Genomic DNA, 23,914 nt, shown 5'->3' with positions numbered 1-23,914 from the left:
TTCAGAGAGACACAAAACACCTTTACCGATAGTTAGAATGCATGCAAGTCAGACAGGGTTATGGGACTCAAGAATGAGAAGTGGTTGTTTCCAGCAGAAGGATCATGACAAATTCTGTGGAGGAGGCAAGGATTTACACCTTGGTTAGAGCTGGGCAAGCAGCAGAGATAAGGAGAAACAGATGTCTAGACAGAGTGGAATTCCGTTTTTGTTTTTGTTTTGTTTTGTTTTTCGCTTTCTTTCACAGCACTCCAATCTTCTGCCCAGCACATATTATGATTTGTACCTGCATGCATGTTCATTGGGTAATTGTGGGTTCAATGCCTCCATTTTCTTCTGGTAGACTGTCCCCTCCCTAATGGAGGGATGTGTGTCTGTTTCACTCACCACCCTACATATATGCACGCGGTATGGAGCACAACGGCTGGAACACACTGATTGTTCTGCAAATGTTTATTGCTGAGAGAGTGGATAAGAGCCTAGGCTTCCGTGTGGTTTTGTCCTAACCCAAGATTAGTTTTGCAATCTCGGGTCCTATCTTTAGGCTTCTATTTCCTCCTAGTAAAAGAGTAATAATAGTTCTTTCCATATAAGATTGAATTAGAATTAAATAGAATAATGGATATCAATAAATTATAGCTTTTATTAATTTGATAGGAAGAGGCAGTGAGATGAAGCCATGGCATGCTAATATGATAGTCTTTTGGTGATAAGTCTAACCTTGTCTAAATTTTTTTTCCCCTGTAACTGCACAGGCTCACCAGGCAAGGCAATGTGGCCAGTTCAATTTAAACAAAGTATTTTTACCTGCTCTTTGATCCTTTTGGACCAGGTGACCAGAAGTGCTTCCTTTGACCAATTCCATCACATCATCTCTGGAGCAGCACTAATGGAACAGCTGTTCCTGTTTCCCCAAACTGTCCTGATGGTCAATGGAACAGCACATGTGAAAGCAATGTGTGATAGGTCTGTAATGGGTCAAGCCTGTGTCACAGGTTTCAGAGTCCCAAGCTCCAAATTCTTGAATACCTAATAATTAACAGACAAAATGAGCTGTGCCTATCTATATAAGAAATAACTTCTTGTGGGACGCCTGGGTGGCTCAGTGGTTGAGCGGTTGCCTTTGGCTCGGGTTGTAAGCCTGGGATCCTGGGATCAAGTTCCCCATCAGGCTCCCCAATAGGGAGCCTCCCCCTCCCTCTGCCTATGTCTCTGCCTCTCTCTATGTCTTTCATGAATAAATAAATAAAATCTTAAAAAAAAAAATAAGAAAGAACTTGTTATGAGATAAAATGGGTGGGCCCTGGAGTCACCGAATCTGGATTCCGCTCTGGCTCTGGCTCTGTCTCTGCCATGCATGTTGGGTAATCTTGGACTTGTTACTTCACCCTTCTGACCTGGGGGTATGGTTCTTCACCTTGTTAGTCATTGGAATTATACCCAGAGTCCGGGCCCACTGTAGGAAGTGAAGAAAAATCCCAGCTGGTGATGCCATGATCAGGCCAGGTCCCTGCACATGAATCTCTGGTGCCAAAGAAGAGGGGGTTAGGGAAAGGAGAAAGTGTGCAGATTGAGAACACGTCCCTGTCAGCTATTATGTAGGCTAATATTTCCTCTGAAGTTGAGGTGTAGGTAGCACCAGGTGAGTTCCGACCTCCTAGCAGTAGCTCTTCTATCATACAATGCTATTCCTCCTCATTGGGAAATGGTCAAGGGGCTCTGAAGAAATAGTCTTAATTTTTGTTGTTGTTGCCAAATCTGATTTTATTTTATTTTTTCTCAAATCAAATCCCCCTCATACTGGGTTTTAATAGAGTCAGGCAGAAGGTGCCAAATTTTAGCAAAAGCAAAACAAAACCAAGCAAAAACAGACACAAGAGCAAAAAATTACAAGAAATTAAGAGGGTTTTATCCATTATTTTGTTTACCCATGAATGGAGAGAAAGTGTCTTTCATGGCTTTTATCAGCAGAACTCCTCAGTTTGGCAGGAATATGATTGAGAACTGTAATCTCCAGAAGTCCAAATGTTTGTTACTCCCCCTACTAAATTTTCAGGAACATTTATTGAGTACAAGGACAATGTAGTGACATGTGGGCCTTAGATTATAGACTAAAGGGGGAAGCTACCCCCCCCCCATGGAGCCCATATCAAACAAAGGCACCTATGCTCTGCATTTTGAGGCTGGAACTTGGGACATGTACGTGAGATACATCTTATTTTATGTATTTCAAAAACACTCAGGAATAGATAACATCGAACATTTATAGAGGCGGTAACTGAAATTTAGGTTAAGTCACTTTCTCAAAGAAAGTCATCAGATCATCATAATGCCTTCAACACTATTTTGGAGGCCAGTTTCCCAGGCCCAAAATCTTGATTGCTCAAATACAGAAGATCCTTCATTATTTGGGAGTAAATTAGTACTCCATCCAGTACTTCTCAGGTAAACAAAGGGCACAGAGGGGCCTGTGGGGAGAAAGAAAGAGGGAATCCTGTGTGCTGGGAAGGTGTCAGTGAAGAGATGGTGGTGTTAGTATGCATTTGAATGGATTCTAGGATAGATGACCTTTGACTTATCAGACATCCTGAATGACCAATAACTTTTCCCCTAATTGGTCTAGATCCACTGAACAAAGTGTTAATGCTATGACTTCATCTTTATGAAAGCAAAATCTTTAGTAATTAGAACTGGTTGTGGGAAAGTTGCAGAATTCATTTATTCATTTATTCAACAAAAATTACTGAATATCCTTCATGTCCGGGATAAGCACTGCAAGAACATTAATGAAATTAGAAGACACCTGCCCTCTAGATTTTATAATTTGTCTAAGAAAAACACAGACATGGAAACAAATGCCATTGTAGCATGGCATAGGAGGTCTAGAAGTCGCAGAAGACCAACATAATAAAAGACAAGTTCCCTGTTCTTAAGGGAACTTACATGCTACTACCACTACTACTAAATTTCCTACTAATTTAAATACTACTAATACTATTAAATACATAAATTTACTACTAATTTATGCGTGACATTCTTCAACGTGCCCTATTCTCAGTTAATCCTTATAACCACTCTAGGAAGTAGATGCCAATATTATCCCATTTTAGACAGGATGAAACTGAAACACAGCAAGCTGAAAGGGAGTCTAAAGTGACTTACACAGAAAAGATGGGACTTGAGAGTCCATGCTCTTAACCACTGCACCACACCACATAGGCATTAAAAAAATTACCCTCTTTGATACTGAAAAATCTCAAGACATATCTCTAGGAGGTTTGACATAGGAACAAAGGCTACCACCAAATGAAGTTTCCTACAATACCCAGCAGCAGTTTGCCTTTGGCCTTTCCTGTTTCCTTGACACTGCTCTCCAGCTTGTCCTTTGGAGATGAAAGTTAAAGGAGCTCCCTCGGCCTTTAATTATTGATACTGACAAATAATTAATCATTAGCTCTGTGGTTTCTAGGAATTTATAAGAAAAGCTATCTTGCATAAGGCATATTTTATCTTCCAACCTAATAACTTTACCTGCCACATATTTTCCCATCTATAGAAGTGGGATACACATCAGGGAATGATTTCAAAATAATCTATCAGCAGGGTAATAGAAAGGGGGATGATGGTAGCACAGAGAAAACAAGAGTGGCCACAAGTTGTTGATTGTTTTCACTTGGGGATGGTTACACAAGAGCACATTCTATTAATCATTAATCTTCTGCATTAATATTCTATTAATGTATGTGTATGTCTAAAATTTCATGTAATTCAATGCTGGAAATATAAAGTAAGCCCCTTTAAAGATAAGCTGAGATAAATCTTGGAAAATCAGTCCTGCTTTGTGACTTTAAAGTAAAAATATGAAATGTTACAGCTACAAGAACAGTGGCCACTATAATTCCCAACAACACCTACACAAACAATTATCAGTGATCTCCTACAAGAGGTTAAAATTTATTTGAAGGCATGTTGCAAAGTATACAGCACTAAATGAGTGCTTCTCACCTTTACCCATTTAAGAAGTCACTTAAGGAGAGTTTTAATATTGTAAATGTTCCTTCACTGGGAAGAGATCTTGACTAACACGGGCTAGGGTGAGTCTCAGACATCTGTGCATTGAAAAAATAAACAAAACAAAAACAAACAAGAAACCCTGCACAGGGCTGAGAACCTCTCAGTAAGAAAACTGTTGCCATTATTAAACAATAACATTGGATACTTCCAGGAGGCATTTACTTGGTAGGCTGAAGAAAGACTAAAAGAAAACAGCAAGAACAGTACCAAAGGATACTTCTTGGTCATTTGACTAATTTATTACTGGGACTTAAAAATCAGAGGCCACATCTTGACAAATATCTCATTTGCTTAGAAGAATGTGGGACTCTCATTAAGCATTTAAAGAGAGACAGATGAGGAGGATTATAAAGGTATGGGCAGTGGCTGTCTACTAGCTAGAAATCATTCATGGCTTGAGAATACTTTTAGGTCATAGGATTTAGTTCACGAACCCATCCAGGAGAATAAAAGCTCACACAACTCATCCATTGCTAAGGTACAAACCACTCCTGTTATACTCAGACCCCTGAAGCTCTGAGAGGTTTCAAATGGGTTTTGTTTGAGGTTCATATAACCTGGTGATTCCCTGATCATATGAAAAGCCTATTAGACCATGATGTTTTGGAGTAAAACCCAAACACAAAATAAAAGTATATTCTAGAGATCTCTAAGTGGTTCCACTGTGCATCCAAATTTGAGGACCATGAACATAAACTTTTCTTTGATGAACCAATCTGAAACCACAGCTGCAAAAAAGAGCTCCTCCTTCCTCATTAGCCAAGGTTGTCCCCTGCTCTGGCCCATGTTTCTCCTGATTTCTCAGTGCAGATTAAACCTACACTTCTCTTCATCCCACACTGTACCTCATCTGTATTCTCACCTGCTGATTTGTTCTAGGCTAATCTTCTCACTTTACAACTTCAATCACGTCATTACCTTGCTCAAAAATTTCTAATGAACACCACTCTGACCAGGAGCTTTGTAACCAAAATACAGTTATTACCTGGGACCTTACAGAAAGGTATAATTCCAGTCCCCATCTGGGTCTTCTGAATTAGAATCTATATTTACTAAGATCCCCGGGGGTTTGTATGACCATTTAAGTTTGAGAAGTATCATTCTAGAGCACCATTCTCCAAAGTATATTTTAAAGGACATTTTCAAGGACAAGAGAGTTTCCTGCCTGGATTCAAAGTTGCACCATTCTCTCTCTTTACAGGACCTCTGTCCATTCAAAAAGTAGTCATCGAGTGACATCAATGCCTCATCTCTGTGTGGGGTTTAGAGGATCCAGTAGTGAAGATGACAGAAAGGGTCCCTGCATTCATGGACTTATAGCAAGGACAATACTGGCATGGAAAGATAAGTATGGGGTACCATAAAGGGGTATGTGCAAGATGCTCTGGGATGATCTAGTTAATGGGATGAATTGGCAACATCTCAGAGATATGGAAAATGAGAACAGCATTCCTGGGGGAATGCAGGTTCCTGTGGATGCACGGGGTCAAAACAGAAGGGGCATCTGAATACAGTGTGAGCTTCACGCACAACAGGTGCAAAGGCTCAGAGCAACTGTGGAAATGCTTGTGAGGCTGTGCTCTAGGCATTTTCCATATAGGTAGGTGTGACTATTAACCCTGTTTTATAAACAAGAAAACTGAGGCACAGAGAGATGAAGTATGTATCCCCATCACAGAGCAAACTTTGAAACTCAACCCTGTCCATCTGGCTCCAGAGTCTATGTTTTTAGCCATCACACTCTACAGCTATTGACCTGGAAAAACACAATGCATTGAAGAAGCTGAAAAACAGGTCATATGTTTAGAGTTCAAACTGTGTTTGTACATGGATCTATTTTTATTAATCATGAAAAGGAAACTGCATTACCATTCAGGGGTAGCTACTTACAACTCACATTTTTGGGGACCATGCCATAGTTACTGAATCAAAATTTCTAGCTATGGAGCTGAAAATCTGCATTTTAATAATGCTTCCAGGTGATGTGGCAACAATAAAGTCTGAGAACCACAGGTTTAGAGGTACAATTTCCTTCAGTATTCTCCTTCCTCTCATAGTCACCCTAATTAACCCATGGTTATTTAATAATATATTGGTCCCAAGGTATAAACTAAACATGAGGGTAAATAGGATTGAAATGGAAAGTTGGTATAAATCTGAAAATTGAATCTTTGCTCCTCCAGGTCCCCTGGCTGCCAGGCTGTGAAAAGAATTATCTAGGCTTGAAAAATTGGAGGCAAAAAAAAAGACCACAGAGGCTTAGAACTATTTTCATTACGATGCCAACCATTTAAATAACTAATTGAATCTCTGAAAATTGAAGTAAAATTTAAAATTGCTAGAAGAGCAATTATTTCACATGCTCTATGATTCCTCCATCCTTAGCCAGTGCTGGAAGACTCTCAGGCAGCAGAGAATTTTCTTGAATGTCGAATACATGAGCGGTATTGAGCAAGAGCAGTAGCCAAAGTAATCTCTGGCCACTAGGGTGCACTGGCTCAACAAAACTAATAGGCCTCCCTCAGTGTCAGGGGACCCTGACAGCTCCAACACCAATATCTGGCTGCCAGTGGGGTATTATTTTAATTCAGTCTTTCCTTTCTTATAATCACTCAAGAGAGGAATTATGCTAATTTCTCGTGAGGAAGAAACTAAAAGTTAAAGCTGAATCTCAAAACTCCATAATCATAGGTTATTTTGTTTTCTTGCATTTTCCCAATATTTATCTTCATTTATCTTTGAATATTTTTCAAGTACATAACCATTAAAATTCCAAAAGTCAGCCTCCTTAGTCAGCCTCCTGTCTTTCAAATGGTTCAGAGAGATCATAGCTTTTCTGTCCCACTCTGTCTGGAAGTGACATTACTCTGGTTACTGGATAAACCTGGTTCATTCAGTTTACTTACTTTATATCCCCACTCAGGAAAATGAGTTTGGAAAAGTTTCTGGAAGAGACTGTTATTTTATACCCCAAAGACCAAAAAAATATTCCACTGTAATTATCAAAGCTCTTTCATATACAAAATATTTATTTTAATACTACCCATAAGAAAGCTCACTGGATACTATATTAATTCTGTAACAGAAGATCATTAAGAAGATGAAATGGCATGGTTATGAAAGCCTTATGCAGGTTCCCCAGCACTGCAATATAAGACACTGATAATGACAATCTTTTCTATCCATCACTATCCCTTTGCCAATCGTTGGGGGGGGGGGGGGGGGCAGGAGGGGCTATCAGGCAAGTCTATATCAATGTTGGTCATAATTTCACATCATACCCTTAATGATGTGTGAGCCAAAGAACATTTGGGGGATCCTAGATGCACAGTGATAGAATTTCCCAAGGAGATGTGTGAATGCTCTCAGTCTCTGGGGCAGGTTCTCTCCTCCCAGGACTGCATCTGTACTTCTTTGCTCCTTCTTCCAGGAGAGGCTAGTACAGCCTTGTCCTGCTTGAGAAGGCATGACTACCCAGAGATGGCAAGGATGGCTGGATGAAACCCAATTTACTCTGGGCACTAGGGTTACAATTCTATGTATCCTTCCTTTTCTGGATTTGCCTTTTCTTACTGTGGTGATGGTAAGATCCACAGGGCCAAGGCTAGGGTAGAAAACTATGGGAGAAGAACCAGATTATTAATTCTAGGTTTTAGATGGCAATGGAGCTTTTGGACCAGGAGTACTTGTATCTCCACTTGGACTAGCTCATTAGAGGGAGTGCAATAAGTATGGAGGGAAAGACCTGTTTTAAGAAAGAGGGTCATTTTACAAAGTGCTCCTGGGTGATTTTTTAGGACTTAGGTATTAAGTATCCTGGATCACTGCCCTCCAATGACACCCAGGTATATAAAGTATCACCATTAATAGTAAAAAAACACAAATCTTCTATTGTCAATTCCTGTACCTATTCAATGCTTTTTACATATTTATCCTCTTTCTTCCATAAGCTTGTATTTTCAGTGATGTAAGCACAGTGCTTAAGGCCCTATAATCTAATATAGATGTCTACAGTCAGACTCCGAGCACACAGGAGCCACAAGAACCTGTTGGTGATGAGGCTTTATAAGGAACCACATATGAATGGCTATTTAAAACACCACAACAGGGTTCCCAGAGGATGAGCACTCCTGCAATGCATGCCAGTGAAATTATGACATACAGTAACTGAGTATGTTTTCCCTGCCCAGTCCTGATAGATCTGGAAATCCAAGACTTCATTTACAAATTTTACCAACCTTGTTTCCCAGGGGGACATGCAAATGGAAAAGAAAGATGCTCCCATTCTATAATCTCTCATTTATTTAGCATTGGGGAAAACAAATCAGGTGCTTAGAAAGTAAAGCAATACAAACTGAATGCACCGACCTGGTTGGCACGACCTCGGGCAGGGCGTCCACTCACTGAAAGCTGTCACAATACAGTCTTTTTTGCAGGGAAGAAGACAAGGGCGTACTGTTTCGGGCCGGGTCGAATCTGGACACCTGTCAATGTGAAGAGACAATATCAATGCCTCCTGGAAGAAGTAAGTGGTTTAGCAGAGAACTGTAGGATTTCAGAACAGAAAACATTGAGGCCCTGTTGTTCGTTTTAAGATGAGGAAGAGAGAGCCCAAGGGCTCCCAGCCAGGGACAGAGCCAAAGGCAACTTCAGCTCTCTTGACCTAGAGACCAAAATACTTTTCAGTAGTCCAGGAGAAGAGCAATTCCTGAAACTAATGAAAGGCAATGCCTTCACAAGAAAGTGTCACCATGAGCATCAATTCAAATGACGTTTGATTTATTTTTTTCAGAATGAACATATCCGATATATTTTTTGAAAAGCATTTTATTCAGGATAATATATCAAATCAGTGATATTCTACAAAAGGAATAGGAAAATACAAGGCAATACATGGACATATTGGGAAACAAAAATCATTGAAAACCACTTACATATACTCTACGTCTTGGATAATGAACAGAATTTTAGAATACTTAAACAATTGGCAGGTATCTCTTTAGAAAATGTGGATTGATGAGCTGGAGTAAGAAAAATATGACAGATGGCAAATGTCAAATATACTAACTAGCATACTAGCATTAACAAGAGAAATACTCCAGTTCTGTTTTTTTTTTTTTTTTTTTTCTGATAATGAATGCTCACACTTGGGAGGAAAATACTACAGTCAATTGATTCAGAATCACTTGGAAGAACTAAAATCTCAGAAAATGGCAATCAAGCTTTTGTTTGTTTTCTTGCCTACTTACTTGTTTTATGAACACAGAGGGCTAAAACTACATTGATTATCTTCTAAAACAGTGATATGCCAAAAAGAAAAACAGGAAAGCACTCAGCAACATATATTTGCATTTTAAATTCTGTTCCCAAGGAGTTCTTCATAAAGCATATAAATGCAGTGTGGGTAAAACTTCACAGCACGAGCTCTGGTAATAAGTAGGCAGCGCTGCATAAGGGCTTTGGCTACCTTCTTCCATTTATTCCTAATGACAAAATAAGAGGCATTATAACCTTCATTTTCACATGATAAACTAAGGCACTGAAATAATCAGTAATGGACCAAAAGCCACACGGAGACAGACAGACCATTTGAGATAAATTATGATAGAAAAAAAAATACCAGTGTAGCAAATTCAGACAATCAGCAGATCTTCTGGAAGGAGAGAATAGAAAACAGAGGAGATGAAATTAATGAAGATATGATGAATTTAAAAACAACACAGAGCTGATGAAAGGATGCCAGTTCAGATGAAAAGTCCAACAATGGTTTACAAAATGACCAACATGCAAACACAGAGGTTGTCCAGTTTTCAAACACCAAGAAAAAGTAAGAGAAGACAATAATGGATGTAGAAGAAGAAGAAGAAAAATTGGTCATCCAAGAATCTGTCTGACATCAGTTCTCATCAATTTAGATAGTTATCAAAATTAAAACATTTTCCTAGTTTCAAAACTTTAAAAACAATATGTAAGCCAAACATGGAAGACTGAACTTGACCGTGGAACAGAATGTACAGGACACCACTCGTGCCACCATCAGGTGAAGACAGATTGGACAAAGCAGGGGTGGGGAGGAGGAGAGGGAGACACAGTGAAGGCTTAGATGTCTTTATTTGACAAAGCAGGTAAGCTAAATATAAATGATGTAAATATAATTGAAAAAAGAATAAAGTTCTAAAAAGATTAATCAAAAGTACTAATGTAACCTACCAACAGAAAACCAACAATCTGGGAATCGAGACAGGAATTAGTGTAAACGAGCTAAGGTTCATTGCTTTTACAAGAGGGAATCAAGGGATGGGCATTTTACTATTTTCTTAACTTCTTAAAAAGATTTTATTTATTTATTTGAGAGAGAGAGAGCATGATGGGGGACAAGAGAGTAGAGGTAGAGGGCAAAGCAGACTCCTTGCTGAGCAGGGACACAGACACCAGCTTCTATACCAGGACCCTGGGATCGACCTGACCTGAAGACAGACACTTAACTGATTGAGCCACCCAGGCACCCTGCAATGGGTATTTTAGATTGATAAGTGAAGAGATGTATGAAAGTTCTGTGAAAAAATGTATCATTTAGAGTTAAGAGGTAAACAGAAAGGGAGGAGGAAGAAGAATATACACTTGTGCTTGCTTATATTGACATAAAGATACAATGGAAAGAAATAAACTAACATAGTGGCCGCCAGTGGCAGGACAGGAGGTAGAGTGGGTGGGTGGGAGCAGGGCTGTGAGCATCAGGCTTCTCTTTGTTATGTATTATGTATCTCCTTGCATGTTGTTATGATTTGTGATCCAAGTGAAGTTTTGCCCAGTAAACACACAGAGAGAGAGAGAGAGAGAACACAGAATAACTGTTAAAAAGTGGCTGTGGTTGTGTTTGAGATGTAGGATACTAAATGCAGCAGGAGATAGATGGGACCTATCGGTTGCCATCATTAATCTCTCTGTATTATTTTACTTCTTTTATGGAGTGTATAAAAGTTGGATAAAAATAAGGTGAAAAGGAGGCACCTGGGTGGCTCAGTCAATTAAGGGTCTCCTTTCAGCTCAGGTCATTATCCCGGGGTCCTGGGATCAAGCCCCGAAACAGGCTCCCTGATTAGCAGGGAGTCTGCTTCTCCCTCTCCCTCTGCCACTCCCCACTGCTTGGGCTCTGTCTCCCAAGTAAATAAATACAATTAAAAAAAAAAAAATAAGTTGGGGATCCCTGGGTGGCGCAGCGGTTTGGTGCCTGCCTTTGGCCCAGGGCGCGATCCCGGAGATCCGGGATCGAATCCCACGTCGGGCTCCCGGTGCATGGAGCCTGCTTCTCCCTCTGCCTGTGTCTCTGCCTCTCTCTCTCTCTCTCTCTCTGTGACTATCATAAATAAGTAAAAAAAAAAAAAAAAAAAAAAGTTGAAATGGGAAGTGTATGTACTCACAGAAAAAGAATGCTCAATAAATTAACTCTTGGTGACATTAATATTAATCATACTTAATATACACAGAAACGCTATCAAAGAGATCAATAAAACAATGGAAAGAAAGAAGAGTGTGTTTGTGAGAATCTAGTGTTACTTAAGCTATTCGGGTAAGGAAAATTTATGTCATACCTTACTAGAGATAGCAAAAAAACGCTAAAATCATTCCCAAGTCCTTTATTCCTACTCTGAGGGCTACTAAAATTAAATTGAGCTGCTGTTTATGGTAACTTGTCTCCAACAGGGCCTGGTGTATGGCTGGAAATGAAAGTGTGACTTGAGCAATACCAGCTTCCTGTGTGCTCAGTGGGGCAGCAGGGTCCCTGCACCAACCAGCCACTTCACATTCACTGGACCTTTGGCAAAATAGCTTAGAAGCATTTATGGCACTGGCTTTAGGCTTTCTGGAGAGGAAGGCTGATCCTGTAGGGATTTTGCTCACTTCAATTAGGAGTAGGTGTTAATCTCTCTTAGGGAAAGGATATTGTCTACTTGATTTACCCTTAATTAGCATCACTCACACTAAATACTTCCTGGGCATAATGTCAGCTTTTCAAAATACAGCCCCTTTCTCTCTGTGTGTTCTTCCCTTAAGACCATAAGAGAGAAACAGTATCATCTCCTCTGTTGCAAAGATCAAGCTCAGGTTATATTGTTTTTATAGAGGCCACTAACCAAGGGCTTTCCTGGAACATGATTTCTGGTCTGATAGGAGCCAAATATTCTCCTGTCAGTGAAAACTGTTTTTTTGGTTCATTTCTTTTGCCAGTAAGGTTGACCCTTTCTCTAGGGGTTCAACTTCTCTTCCCTTCTATTTACATGATGTCTACTCCTTCAAGAATCATCACATTTCTTACTTTCATAAGTTTCTTCTTAGTCTTCAAAAATACTCTCTTTGCCCATTAGCAATAAACATGCCTTCCGTTTCTAAAAACTCTAAGGTTTATTTTCTGTATTGTTGCATTGACATTGACCAAAAAAGGTTTTTCGACAACTTTCATGCTGTTTTCTTGTGTGTGTAGGTCTGTGTGCCTGTGTATGCATGCACAATACATAGACTAATTTTTAATGATGGATTCCATCTTATATCTTCAAAGTGCCATATTTTAAGCTCAGTGTAAATATTTAATAACAGTAAGTGAATGATTGAATAGTATTCAATGTTATTGGAGCCTGAAGACAAAAAAAAATCCCTGGGGATATTAGGCTAATTTATCCAGCCATTTCCAAAATAAAATTAAAGCCTTAACACCGGGAAACATATGAATTCACTTTTTAGTTAGTAAACAAAGTATGGCCCCTTGGCTTTTGTCATAATTTATACCTAATTTCACATAACACTCTGATCCAAGATAGGCAGTGCTCTCAATAAAAGGATGAATGTATTTCATTTCGGCACATATATTTCCCTGGACCAGCACTGGAATGTTCCATAACTATTATCTCATTGTCGCCCCACAGCCTTTAGCTCCTTATAAACCCTGTGCTGAAATGCATCAAACTGAGCTACAGAGACCTGCCATTTTCCAGTTATGCCTCCATAATCAAGATGCAGAGACAATGCTCCATTTCTTTGATCAGTACCCTGACCCAGAACCAACATACGTCTCACTCAGCTAGGTGGGGCAAACCTGCCAACTTTGTCAACATTAAACGTTTAAACGGAGCCCTGTTTTATTGTATCTCACACAATGCCAGGTGTTTTCACACTAAAGGCAGAAAGTGCCTTATCAGGACTTTTGGAAGGCTTTGAATTGTGTGTTTTTAATCTTTTTTTTTTTTTTTTAATTCTTTGTACACTGCAACTGAAAAAAAAAAAAACAATGAATAGTGAAACAAGACCAAACAAAACCCCAGAACTATCCCAATAAGCTCTCACTTCTGTTCCCCTTGTGCCCTGGCTGGTTCTCATTTTCTGATATGATCAGTTCTATTACTCAAACAATGGTAACATTCTAACCTATACAATTGCATAGAAACCAAACACCAACCCAGGGAAGCAAGAACTTGCAAGGAACTCTGCCTCCCAGTGCAGTCAGCTTGGAGATAAAGTACATTATATCAGCTCATCCATTCCGTGGAGACATGCTTCTTTCTCTGTACCCTGAAGGCCCCTCCTTCTTTAGGATGTTCCCTCCTCCTTTTCTGTTTCCACTCCCACCCTGAGGACTTCACAAATGGCAGGGAATCTTTCTCCACTGCCATAGCTTTCACATAAAAAGAACCAAAAAATATATATTTTTTGAAAGGGCAGAGCAAAGGATATTTTCTACTGCTAATAGTTTCATTATCTCACTATGTGCTTCATGGACACTAGGTATTAACTTCTTAGTTCAATTAATCTCCTTAACCTATAAATTTTTAATTAATTTTCCTAAAGTCAATTCAGACGCCTCATATTTAGCAGAGTTGTTTGACTACATACAGTAAGAATTCAGTCTCCAGCCTCATTAGCAGTGTAAAAAGTAATTAGCAATATCTGTGTGTTTGTGTGTGTGTGTGTGTGTGTGTGTTAAGACATCTGTGCAATTCATTTTTCTGTGACGGTAAACTGAGCAAAACTGGATGGTATTCACAATAACAACATTTATGTGCTCGGGCTTTTACAAAGAAAACAACAACAACAATAAACAAACAAAGAAACAAAAAAAAATCACCTGTCATTTGAAGTAATTATAAGAATAGAAAACAGGCTTCTTGAACATAACGGTCCAAATAGGCCTTTATGTTACAATTTATTTGGTACCACTCTCAATTCTAATATCCCTTTGCTAAGAAATAAACAAACCATACTCATATCAAGTGGACTTTTCTTGTCCCGATTAAGAGCTGAAAAGTTTTGTGTCAGGGAGAAGATCAGACATCAGGCATACAAAAATTTCACATCATGATAAGGAGTAATAGTTTGCTGCATTTTATGGAGAGTTTACTACTATACCTAAGCCATATTTAATTTTATTTGTATATTCAAGCTAATATTCCATGCATCTTTTTTAAGCAGCTGAAAATTTACATCATAAAAATGAACATTATCAAAGCTTCAATCCTTCCCAAGATAAAAGGAGTTCTCATGTCTGCATAATAGCTTCATAAGCCTTCTAGGATTTTCATAACCAGGTGAAATAGATTTTCACCTGAGCCAGGTGATATGGAAAACATATTGTCCATGTCTGGCTATAACTACCATTGATTCAATCAGTCCATGTAGTGCTACGCACACTGGGCAAGTTGCAAAACACAACTGACATAATTTGGTATTCCACATTTGGTATGTCCACATTGTTCACAGCACAAGCAATGTAGAGTCAGGTCTAACGCAGAAATAACATCTACGAATTAATAAGAGTAGCAGGTAATACATATGATCTAGTCATATGTATTGTCCCCTTTGCCAAAATGTATGATGGTAAATAAAGTAATGTTTCTTGAACAAAGGATAGACATCAGCTTTTCTCAGTACTCTGCAATTCATATCCAACCCTGGTTGAACCCTATAGGCTTCCTACACATAAATCTAGTTCATTCATGAATTCCTTTTTTTTTTTTTAAGATTTTATTTATTTGACACAGAGAGAGAGAGAAAGTTAGAGAAAGAGAACACAAGCAGGGGGAAGGGCAGAGGGAAAGGAGAAACAGGCTTCCCACTGAGCAGGGAGTCTGATATGGAGCTCAATTCCAGAACCCTGGGATCATGATCTGAGCTGAAAGCAGATGCTTAACCAACTGCACCACCCAGGTGCCCCTCATTCATGAATTCCGAGGTCATTTAAGGTACACAAAATGCCAGACATTGTGCTTAAGTCTGGGGTTGCAGCAATTAAGAACATCCAACTCCAGCCCTCTAGAAAGCCACCCTTGGAGGAGAGAGAGATGAGGTCTCCTGGACTGTGCTTCACTTCAAGTCATATCATCTTCACTTGCATTTGCAGAACGATCTGCACATCGGACCCTCCAACATGTGTATCTGGTCAGTCTGCACTACTTTGCCCTCAGCCGTTCACTTCTCTTAACTAGCTCCTATGCCTTTCCTTACACAGCTTTTATAGTTTCCACACCAGTGTGGATAAGACCCAGAGCCTAGTATCAAAGTGCCCCAAGGTGAAATCAATCAGCTGTTTGAGTTGCCCAGGACAGCAACACAAATTGGATTAAATTAGGTGGAAGAGCAAATGTTGCCAGGAAGGGTAGGGGCATACTTAGCCGGACAGGACCAGGGCCTGATGCTGCCAAGGACATGTTCTGCTTTAGTTTCTGTTTCTTTCTGAGCATCACTTCCACTGTCCTTGCCTGCTTTTTCTTCCAGGACCATGTCTGGGGCAACTGTCAATTCATATACTTAGAGCCTCATGAATAGAAAGAAGAGAGGGTTTCGTTTTCCCAACTGGGAAATTCCTGGGGCAGAGCTCTAAGTTGCCTTGTTTGTGATACTAGACAAAACACCCTGAGCATGTGCATCCTGGTGATGTATCACTGCTGTGGGGGGAGGGGGGGCGGTAGGGGGAGGGAGGCAGTGAGGGGAGGTTTCTACCATAAGGAGGAGACTAGTTGAAACACATCCACTAGGAAATCAGCACAGACAGGACAGTTACCCAGTCACTGTATACTTCCTAGGTCCCTTACATCTTCTTTTCCATGAGGCTTCCCACAAGGACAGAGGAAAAGCCGTGTCTCCTCAATTGGTCAAGAGATAAAACTCCCACAGCTGAGTTTCTGCTTGATTACTCCTTTTCCCCTATCACTTGCAACTGACTCTGACCCTTTTTGATCTCTATAACCTAGTTCCCATGTCCAAATTATCCTACTGATTTTTTTGTCTTGTTTTGTAATTTATATCTTCAGGGACACCTGGGTGGCTCAGAGGTTGGGTGTTTGCCTTTAGCCCAGGGCGTGATCCCGGAGTTCCAGGATCGAGTCCCACATCAGGCTCCTTGCATGGAGCCTGCTTCTCCCTCTGCCTATGTCTCTGCCTCTCTCTGTGTGTCTCTCATGAATAAATAAATACAATCTTTAAAAGAAATTATATCTTAATGTGCAGAGTCTAACATGTATGAGATTGCAACCTAGTTACAGGCATGAACAGGCATAAAAGATCAATGGAACCTAACAAAAATGTACCACAACCCCATACTTTCAAAGTGGAGGATGTACCTTCACATTGTCCTAGTCCTTACATGATCTAAAAAAAGCCAAAAATACTGAGACAAGGTTGAGAAAATGTTTGATTACTTAAACGGATTCAGTATTTGTGGGCCACGTTTACTTTCCATGAACTAATGCATGTATTGTAACTTTACTAACGATCCATATTATAACAGTTTCTACCTTTGTTTCTGAGAGAGATTTTCTAGTCTTTAAGACTCAAAAGAAACAACACTTTTTCCCTCTAGCATACACTGAAGCATATTCGTTGCTTGATAAATGTTTTTGACTAAAAATACTCAACTATCCAATAATCATATGCATTTTTCAATAAATTATCGGTGATACCTTTTTGTCATCACTTGTCCCACGTGACTCTTGACACAGAAGACCCTCCGTGTCTGAATGCCCACACCACAGGTAGCCTCTCCATTCCAGCCAATGGTTGCATTAAGGGCAGTTACCAATGTGTCTTCAGAACAGGGGCCCCAAGGCAATGTCTCCCAATAGAGCTGCATACAGGAATGGTCATTGCATGAACGATACTCTTGGAGGGCCTGACTAGGAGGACATGGTTTTCCACCTGCGAAAATCAAAAAAAAAAAAAAAAAAAAAAGACATAGTTGTTGCTGTTTGTTATTACCATGTTTCTGTCATTTTGTCGTTCTTAATTTTGTTATTTTTGCTGTTTTAATGGTCCAAAAAAATGGTGTTTTTGACACAGGATTCCAAAGGCCTGAGCCTCTGTACCTTTCTGCCCACTCTGGGGCCATGGTCCTTTTGTCCTGAGTAACAATCTAAGGACAATATATTTCACTTTTCCCTCTTAAGTAATAGGCAGCAGCACATATTGATTAAATCAAAACTAAAATCAACAATAAAACCAGATTCTATTTCCCACCTTCAGATCATGTATCTCTGCGATAAACTCCAAATAAATCTGCTTTTATTTTAGTAACATGATGACTACATAAATTAGCCAGTTACATGTAGTAGTCCATGACCTTGAAGTGATATTAGGTCAAACATATGCATTTATACTCACATTACCTATATATGGCACCTTTTTCCTAAGACAGCATTATTTTTCTCAGAGAATCATTTTAAGACAGCCATCCTCCATCAACCAATACATTCTACTGCAATTTGAGAAGTCCAGAAGTATTTCTTAAAGTTTGGCAGAAGAGAGCCCAGCCTTAAACTCTGAAATAATATCTGACAATGTGTTATCCACTGGCAGGGAAACCAGACAGATGTGCATCCTTACACTCTTGGGTGAGTCAGACAATCAAATTTCATTACTGTCTTTTCTTTCATATTTTTATATCCATGTAAAACTGGCATTTATCTAAAGTATTGATTTTTCCCCCACTCTTCCACCCTATGATGTTTTATTCAGTGGGCCAAATGCTCAAAAAGATTTGTGACCTTGGTTTTGTTATTCTTGTTATTTTTTCCCATTAAATTCTACTGACTTTTTTCTCCTTCCAGAAATATAAAAGACAAGAGTGGGAAGCAACTGCACTTTAAGAATATGAAAATCTTCATTCATCTTGACCCTGGCCCCATTTTTCAGGATCACAGAACAGAATCTTGTTTCAAAAGGAGCTCCTCACAGCCAGGGGCCACACCCCCTGCTGTTCTAACTGAGCCATTGGCAGAGGAAGCCAAGGGAGAGCCTGAAAGAAAGGACATGCGCGTTTGGGGACAGAGACCATCACTGTAAATGATAGAAACAGCTGCTCCTCCAATTTGTTCTGATGTCACCCGTTTACATTTCCATAGCACATTTTAGCTCCTTCAAAGCCATTTTCAGAGCCTTCATCTTCTTCCCTCTCACAACATGCCAGCATGACAGAACAGGAAATCAGGCCGATGTTAGTGGCAGTTCCTAGTTAAGAGCCATGTCTCTTGATTTCTAATTTGGAGCTGTTTTTACCAGATATATTTCAATTATATTCCCAAATGTATGAGCTACCTGAAGCTGGATATGTGTCAATCAAACTTTGTTTTGTTTTTTTTCCCCTCAAGAAAGTATAATGAAAAATAACATCCATCTGACTGCCATGGCCTATACATGGGGTTGGGCTAAGGCAATTCCTTTAGATATGGGATCCATTCTAGATAAACTAGAGGATTTTAGACAAAGGCATACATGGAAATGAAACTTAATTCTTATTCAGGCAATAGAGCTATCATCCATATGTGGCTACATCCACAATACGACTTTCTCAACTGCCTACTAGAAAAAATAATAATAATTTAGCAATAGACTCCACTATTGAACCCTTTACTATTACTCACCTTCTCCAGCCAATGCCAGGATAGTCCTTGACCTGGTCTGTTTCCCATCCGAGTTTTTGTTTGAACAAGACTGGGAACAGGATGACCACTCTGTCCATTCACTCAGCACACAATCCATTCGGCAGGGAATTTCACAAGCCATCCTTTCAGGAGGAGGGGATGCTGGGCAGAGACTCCCTGATACATCTTCTCCTGTAATCAACCAGATCGAGACAGATACTGATTAATGCACAATTGAGGACAGTCCAAGGAACATTTAGGTTCGTTGCTTCCTCTATTACTTCAGTTTAGCGGAGAAGACTTCACCCGGTGTCTAAACCAATAAAGTGTGAAAAATGATGGTTTCTTCAGCAATTCATAATATTTATGTCAAGCAAACCTGCCAGGAGATCATTTGGCATTTAGAAAGGTAGATACCACAGCAAAACTCTCATTTGTCAACCTTCGCAGGGACAAAGTGGACTTTTTCCAGGAACAATTTAGCCATGGATGGCTAGAGATAGACATGATTGACGTGCTATTGACAACCATGTATAATAAGTATATGTTTTCCACAAAACAGAGGCCAGAGTAGTCTGTTGGCCCGAAAACCTCAATTTATGTTGAACATTCTATTCGATGCCATAAGGAATTAAATCATTCTAATTACCTATTGGATGCTTTTACCTCCATAAACATAACTTTAAACAAGTTTATCACATGATGATACTTTTGTTCTATTTGTACATAGTGGTAAATAATCCCAAATCACAATGAAAGGGACTTCTGGTTAAAATTATATAATGTGGACACAAAGGTTGAAAGCCCATCTGAAATTTTTCCTAAAATATTTATTATTCCCCCTCTGAATGATCTGATGAACTACTCAAACCAAAATAATTATATATATAAAATAATGGGGGTTAGTTTTGTTTTACAATGGACAGATGTCAAGACTAAGGGGATCATTTCTAAGTAACTTTTCTCTATCTCTAACTACAATAATTTTAAAAAATCCTCTTTTAGGTTATTTACTCACTATTCTTAGAATTCTAGTGTTACTCTTTACAGATAATAGTAATGGCATCTATAGGAAAGGCAGTTTCGTCTGTGTGACTTTAAGCCCATGGAATTCTCCTGTCATAATATGCTTGACACAAAAAATAACTACAAAGGGGACTAGTTTTTATGGGGCATCTCCTTTGTGCCAGGCACCATCCTCGTAAGAAGCGCTTAGAGACAGATTTAATCCATTTTGTTCTATAGATGAGGAGTCAGCATTTCTGGAAGGGAAAACTTGCTCAGGGCACACAGGCCTGAGTTGGGAATGAAATTAAAACTTTCTGACTCCAAAACTTCTGCTTTTCCCATTAACCACACTGTGTCTAATTCCAAGGAGATGGATATTCCTTTGCTGAGGAAGTAAATAAAACCAGCCGACAGTGAGCAAGACTGCCTGGAGGAGAAGACAGTACACTGTTAATATCTGCATTCATATTTGCAAATGAGGCCAGGCTCATTGCCCCTGAGGTACAAATAAAACTTTTCAAGCATATTATGAGAAGTAATAGAGATTCTAGCAGATAATCAAGCTGAAAGACCAGTTCCAATCATTCTCTTTTCAGTCTTAATCTATTTTCAGGTTGAGTCCACACTATATGTTACACACATAAACACACGCACACAGATATTCTCTGTCTCTCACACACACACCCCGATACAGCCGAAGGGTAGTGCTTTCCAAGTCCGGAAGCAAGGAGACCAAACAAATGCCCAATCTGCATCTAATCAAAAGTTAATTTCCACATTTGTGAATACTATTAACACAATTCTTATACAAAATACTCTAAAGCAGTGTTTTGCAAATGACATTTCTGAGGAATAACAGGGATTAGTGGGGCTCTTACAAAAAAAGTGGGAGAAAGCTGTGAGTACTGAGTTAAAGCAGTAAAACTGGTTTCCTATTGAAGAAATACTTAGTGTTGAAAATGCCAATGTATAATGTAAATTTCCCTGGGTGGAAATGGTGGGTAGTGGTTTTCAGCCTTATTTGACCAATGACAATTCTTTTTTGACAAGAATGTCTCCTATAAGTGATATTTTCATTAATGTTTTTAGAAAACCCTTCCTTCAAGAGTGATAAAACAATTGAGATCTATTTGTTGAGCAAGTACTATATCCAAGATGTATGATGGGGCAAAAATTGGTGAAGATACTATTTACCTCCTCCAAGTTCACGATTCATAAGAGATAAGATACAAACATATACAAAAGAAACTTAGTCCGAAAGCAAATGCCAAGTTGCAAAGGTGTGTCTCAGACAGAAAATTCTGTAGTAGCTCAGGGAATAGAGGGTCCTCTGGAGACTAGCATGATAGTAAAAGGCTTTCAACACAGAAAAAATAGAAAGGTAAAAACTTGGTGGCAATGAAAGAGGGTACTTCAGGCAATGAAAGTATTAATAAAAGTACGGTGGTAGGAAAATACAATGTATTTAAGAGATAATAGGGAAGGTGCATGAGAAGAGAAAACCCACATTGGAAGAGTGATGTGACATAAAGTTCTGAATGACTTAGATGGACACACAAGTTCTGTCATCTTTCTCCCTTCTTTAAATTCCCATTGCTCAAGTTTGCCATGACCCAAATTTAACATCCTTCCCAGCCACCATTCGGTACCCTCAGTATTCATGTCAGGAGCTCAAATGCTTTTTAAAACCTAAGCTTTCGTATAAACTGATATACCTATTTCCTCAGAGCAGTTGAATGTCAATTCCCACCAACATTTTGATAGCTTGTCTATACAGGTTAATTCAGACATGTGAGCAAACAGATGAGATTTTCTTTAGGGAAACCAAACCACTAGTCATAAGCAGGGTCTGTAATTTGTGAGTGAGCTACACAGAGTATCCTAGCTGTCAAGTGTCTAAAGGTGAATCCCAAAAAAATAATAATAATAAAAAAAAATAAAGGAGAATGCTAGCACCATATATCCTCCTGAATACATCACTTATTTGAACCTCAATTATTTGTAATAAAGAAATAAGACATTTCAGGGATATTCTAAGGATTATAAATCATTTATGTGACCTACATAGCAAGGCATCTAGCACATGGAGGACTCTTAATATATACAAAGCTTTAAAAAAAAGTTTGCAAAGATATATGCAACAAAAACCTAATGGTCTTCTTTATCCGAAAAATCTAGAGATTTATGTCACAGCCATGGAAAACACTTGCTTTGCCACTCATATATGTGTACAAATAACAACCAACAGCTTCACAGGTGGGTTCACATAAACTATAAAAACTATTTATAATTATCCAGATCATTTTATTTATATGACTGGTGAATCTAAACCATTAAGAGCCAAAAATAAAGCACTTGAGCCTGAATAACCTCATCTGCCCATCTACATCAGTATAATTATCTTCCCATTGTACAGAGAGAATCCATCTCAAAAGAAGAGTGTTTATACTTTCCTGTTTTCATTTTCTCAGATGGATCAATGAGACCAACTGAAATCTCAGGCAAGCATGGAAAATAAAGTGGCACATGGGACAGAAACGTAGCCATTAAAAGTGATTTTCACAAGCTCTGATAATCTAATGTCATAATAAAATAGAATATATTTAAGAGGGAAATTGAATTCATCTTTCAAGAAGACTGTGAAATTGCTTCCAGCCCTCATCAGCCTCCCTAGGATCAATAATGACAAACTCCACATTCTCTCCTCATAGAGTAGACTTATTTAAACCAATTGTGACTTAGAACATGGAATATGATGCTGCTTCAATGTGGCCACTCAGTATTTTTTTTAATAATTTAACAAGATGAAATTCACATTATATTAAATTAACCGTTTTAGAGTAAACACTTCAGTAACATTTAGTAAACCACAATGTTGTGCAACCACCACCTCTACCTAGTTTCAAAACATTTTCATCACTCTGAATAAAACCCTTTACCCACTAAGCATTTTCTCCATATTACCCTCTCACCTCAGACTCTGGTAGGCACCAAGCTATGTTCTGTCTCTACAGATTTATCTATTTTGAGTATTTCATATCAATGGAATCATATAATTTCTGATCTTTTGTGTCTGGCTTTTTTCACTTACCATAATACTTTGCAGGTCCACCCATGTTGTACCACATACACTACTTTATTCCTTTTATGATGGAATAATATTGCATTGTATGCATATACCACAATTCATTCATCCATTCTTTTGGCTACTGTGAATAGTGCTGCTATGCACATGTTTATATATATACATGTCTGAGTACTTGTTTTCAATTATTTTCAGTATATGTCTAAGAGCAAAATTTCAGGGTCATATTCATCATTCAGTTTTGTTTGTGACTCTGGGGACTATGGCATAGATGGCCAGATGACTAGGTCTTGGCCATAGCTCACACTACTGTCCTCCTGTCTACCCATTCCCAGCTAAAAGCAAAAGTACTTAGATGAAAGAAAGATTCCTGACATTTGAATTCAGTCACAATTCCCTGAAAATGTTTCTTTTTCCAGTTAAAATACTAAAGTATAAAGAGCTCATGTAGACTCTGTGGCTACTGGTCAAGCCACCATGTAAATTTAATGCTAATAAGCTATCAGAATTTGGGCTTCCTGCAGCAAACTGGTATTTAAACTATACCTATGCCATATGCTACATCCTATAACATTGTTTTATGACCTCTAAGGAATTCGAATTTAATATTGTGAAGTACCATCTATCTTTTGTATTTTTAAAGATTTATTTATTTATTTTAGAGAGAGAAGGAGAGAGAGCAAGTGTAGGGGGAAGGGGCAGAGGAAGAGGGAGAATCTAAAGTAGATTCCTCACTGAGTGCAGAGCCCAACAAGGGGCTTGACCTCACAACCCTGAGATCATGATCTGAGCTGAAATCAAGAGTCGGACACTCAGTGGACTGAGGCACACAGGAGCCCCTATC

The 23,914-nt window shown here is 39.0% G+C and overlaps 1 protein-coding gene across 2 annotated transcripts in view; it reads right to left on the bottom strand.

Moving 5' to 3' along the window:
• The window catches only part of THSD7B (thrombospondin type 1 domain containing 7B), an 861,577-nt gene that overhangs the window by 379,333 nt on the left and 458,330 nt on the right, over positions 1–23,914 (bottom strand). For both annotated transcript variants that reach the window (XM_072757643.1, XM_072757642.1), the window contains exons 8-10: positions 18,978–19,169; positions 17,022–17,256; positions 8,443–8,558 (exon numbers count right to left, since the gene is read on the bottom strand). In XM_072757643.1, coding sequence (XP_072613744.1) covers positions 8,443–8,558; positions 17,022–17,256; positions 18,978–19,169 — 543 coding nt within the window. The remainder of the gene's footprint in view (positions 1–8,442; positions 8,559–17,021; positions 17,257–18,977; positions 19,170–23,914) is intronic.

Source organism: Vulpes vulpes, chromosome 5 (genome assembly GCF_048418805.1).
Source record: "Vulpes vulpes isolate BD-2025 chromosome 5, VulVul3, whole genome shotgun sequence".
NCBI lineage: Eukaryota > Metazoa > Chordata > Mammalia > Carnivora > Canidae > Vulpes > Vulpes vulpes.
The sequence above is the reverse complement of the archived record's forward strand: the minus strand, read 5'-3'. Positions and strand labels throughout refer to the sequence as shown.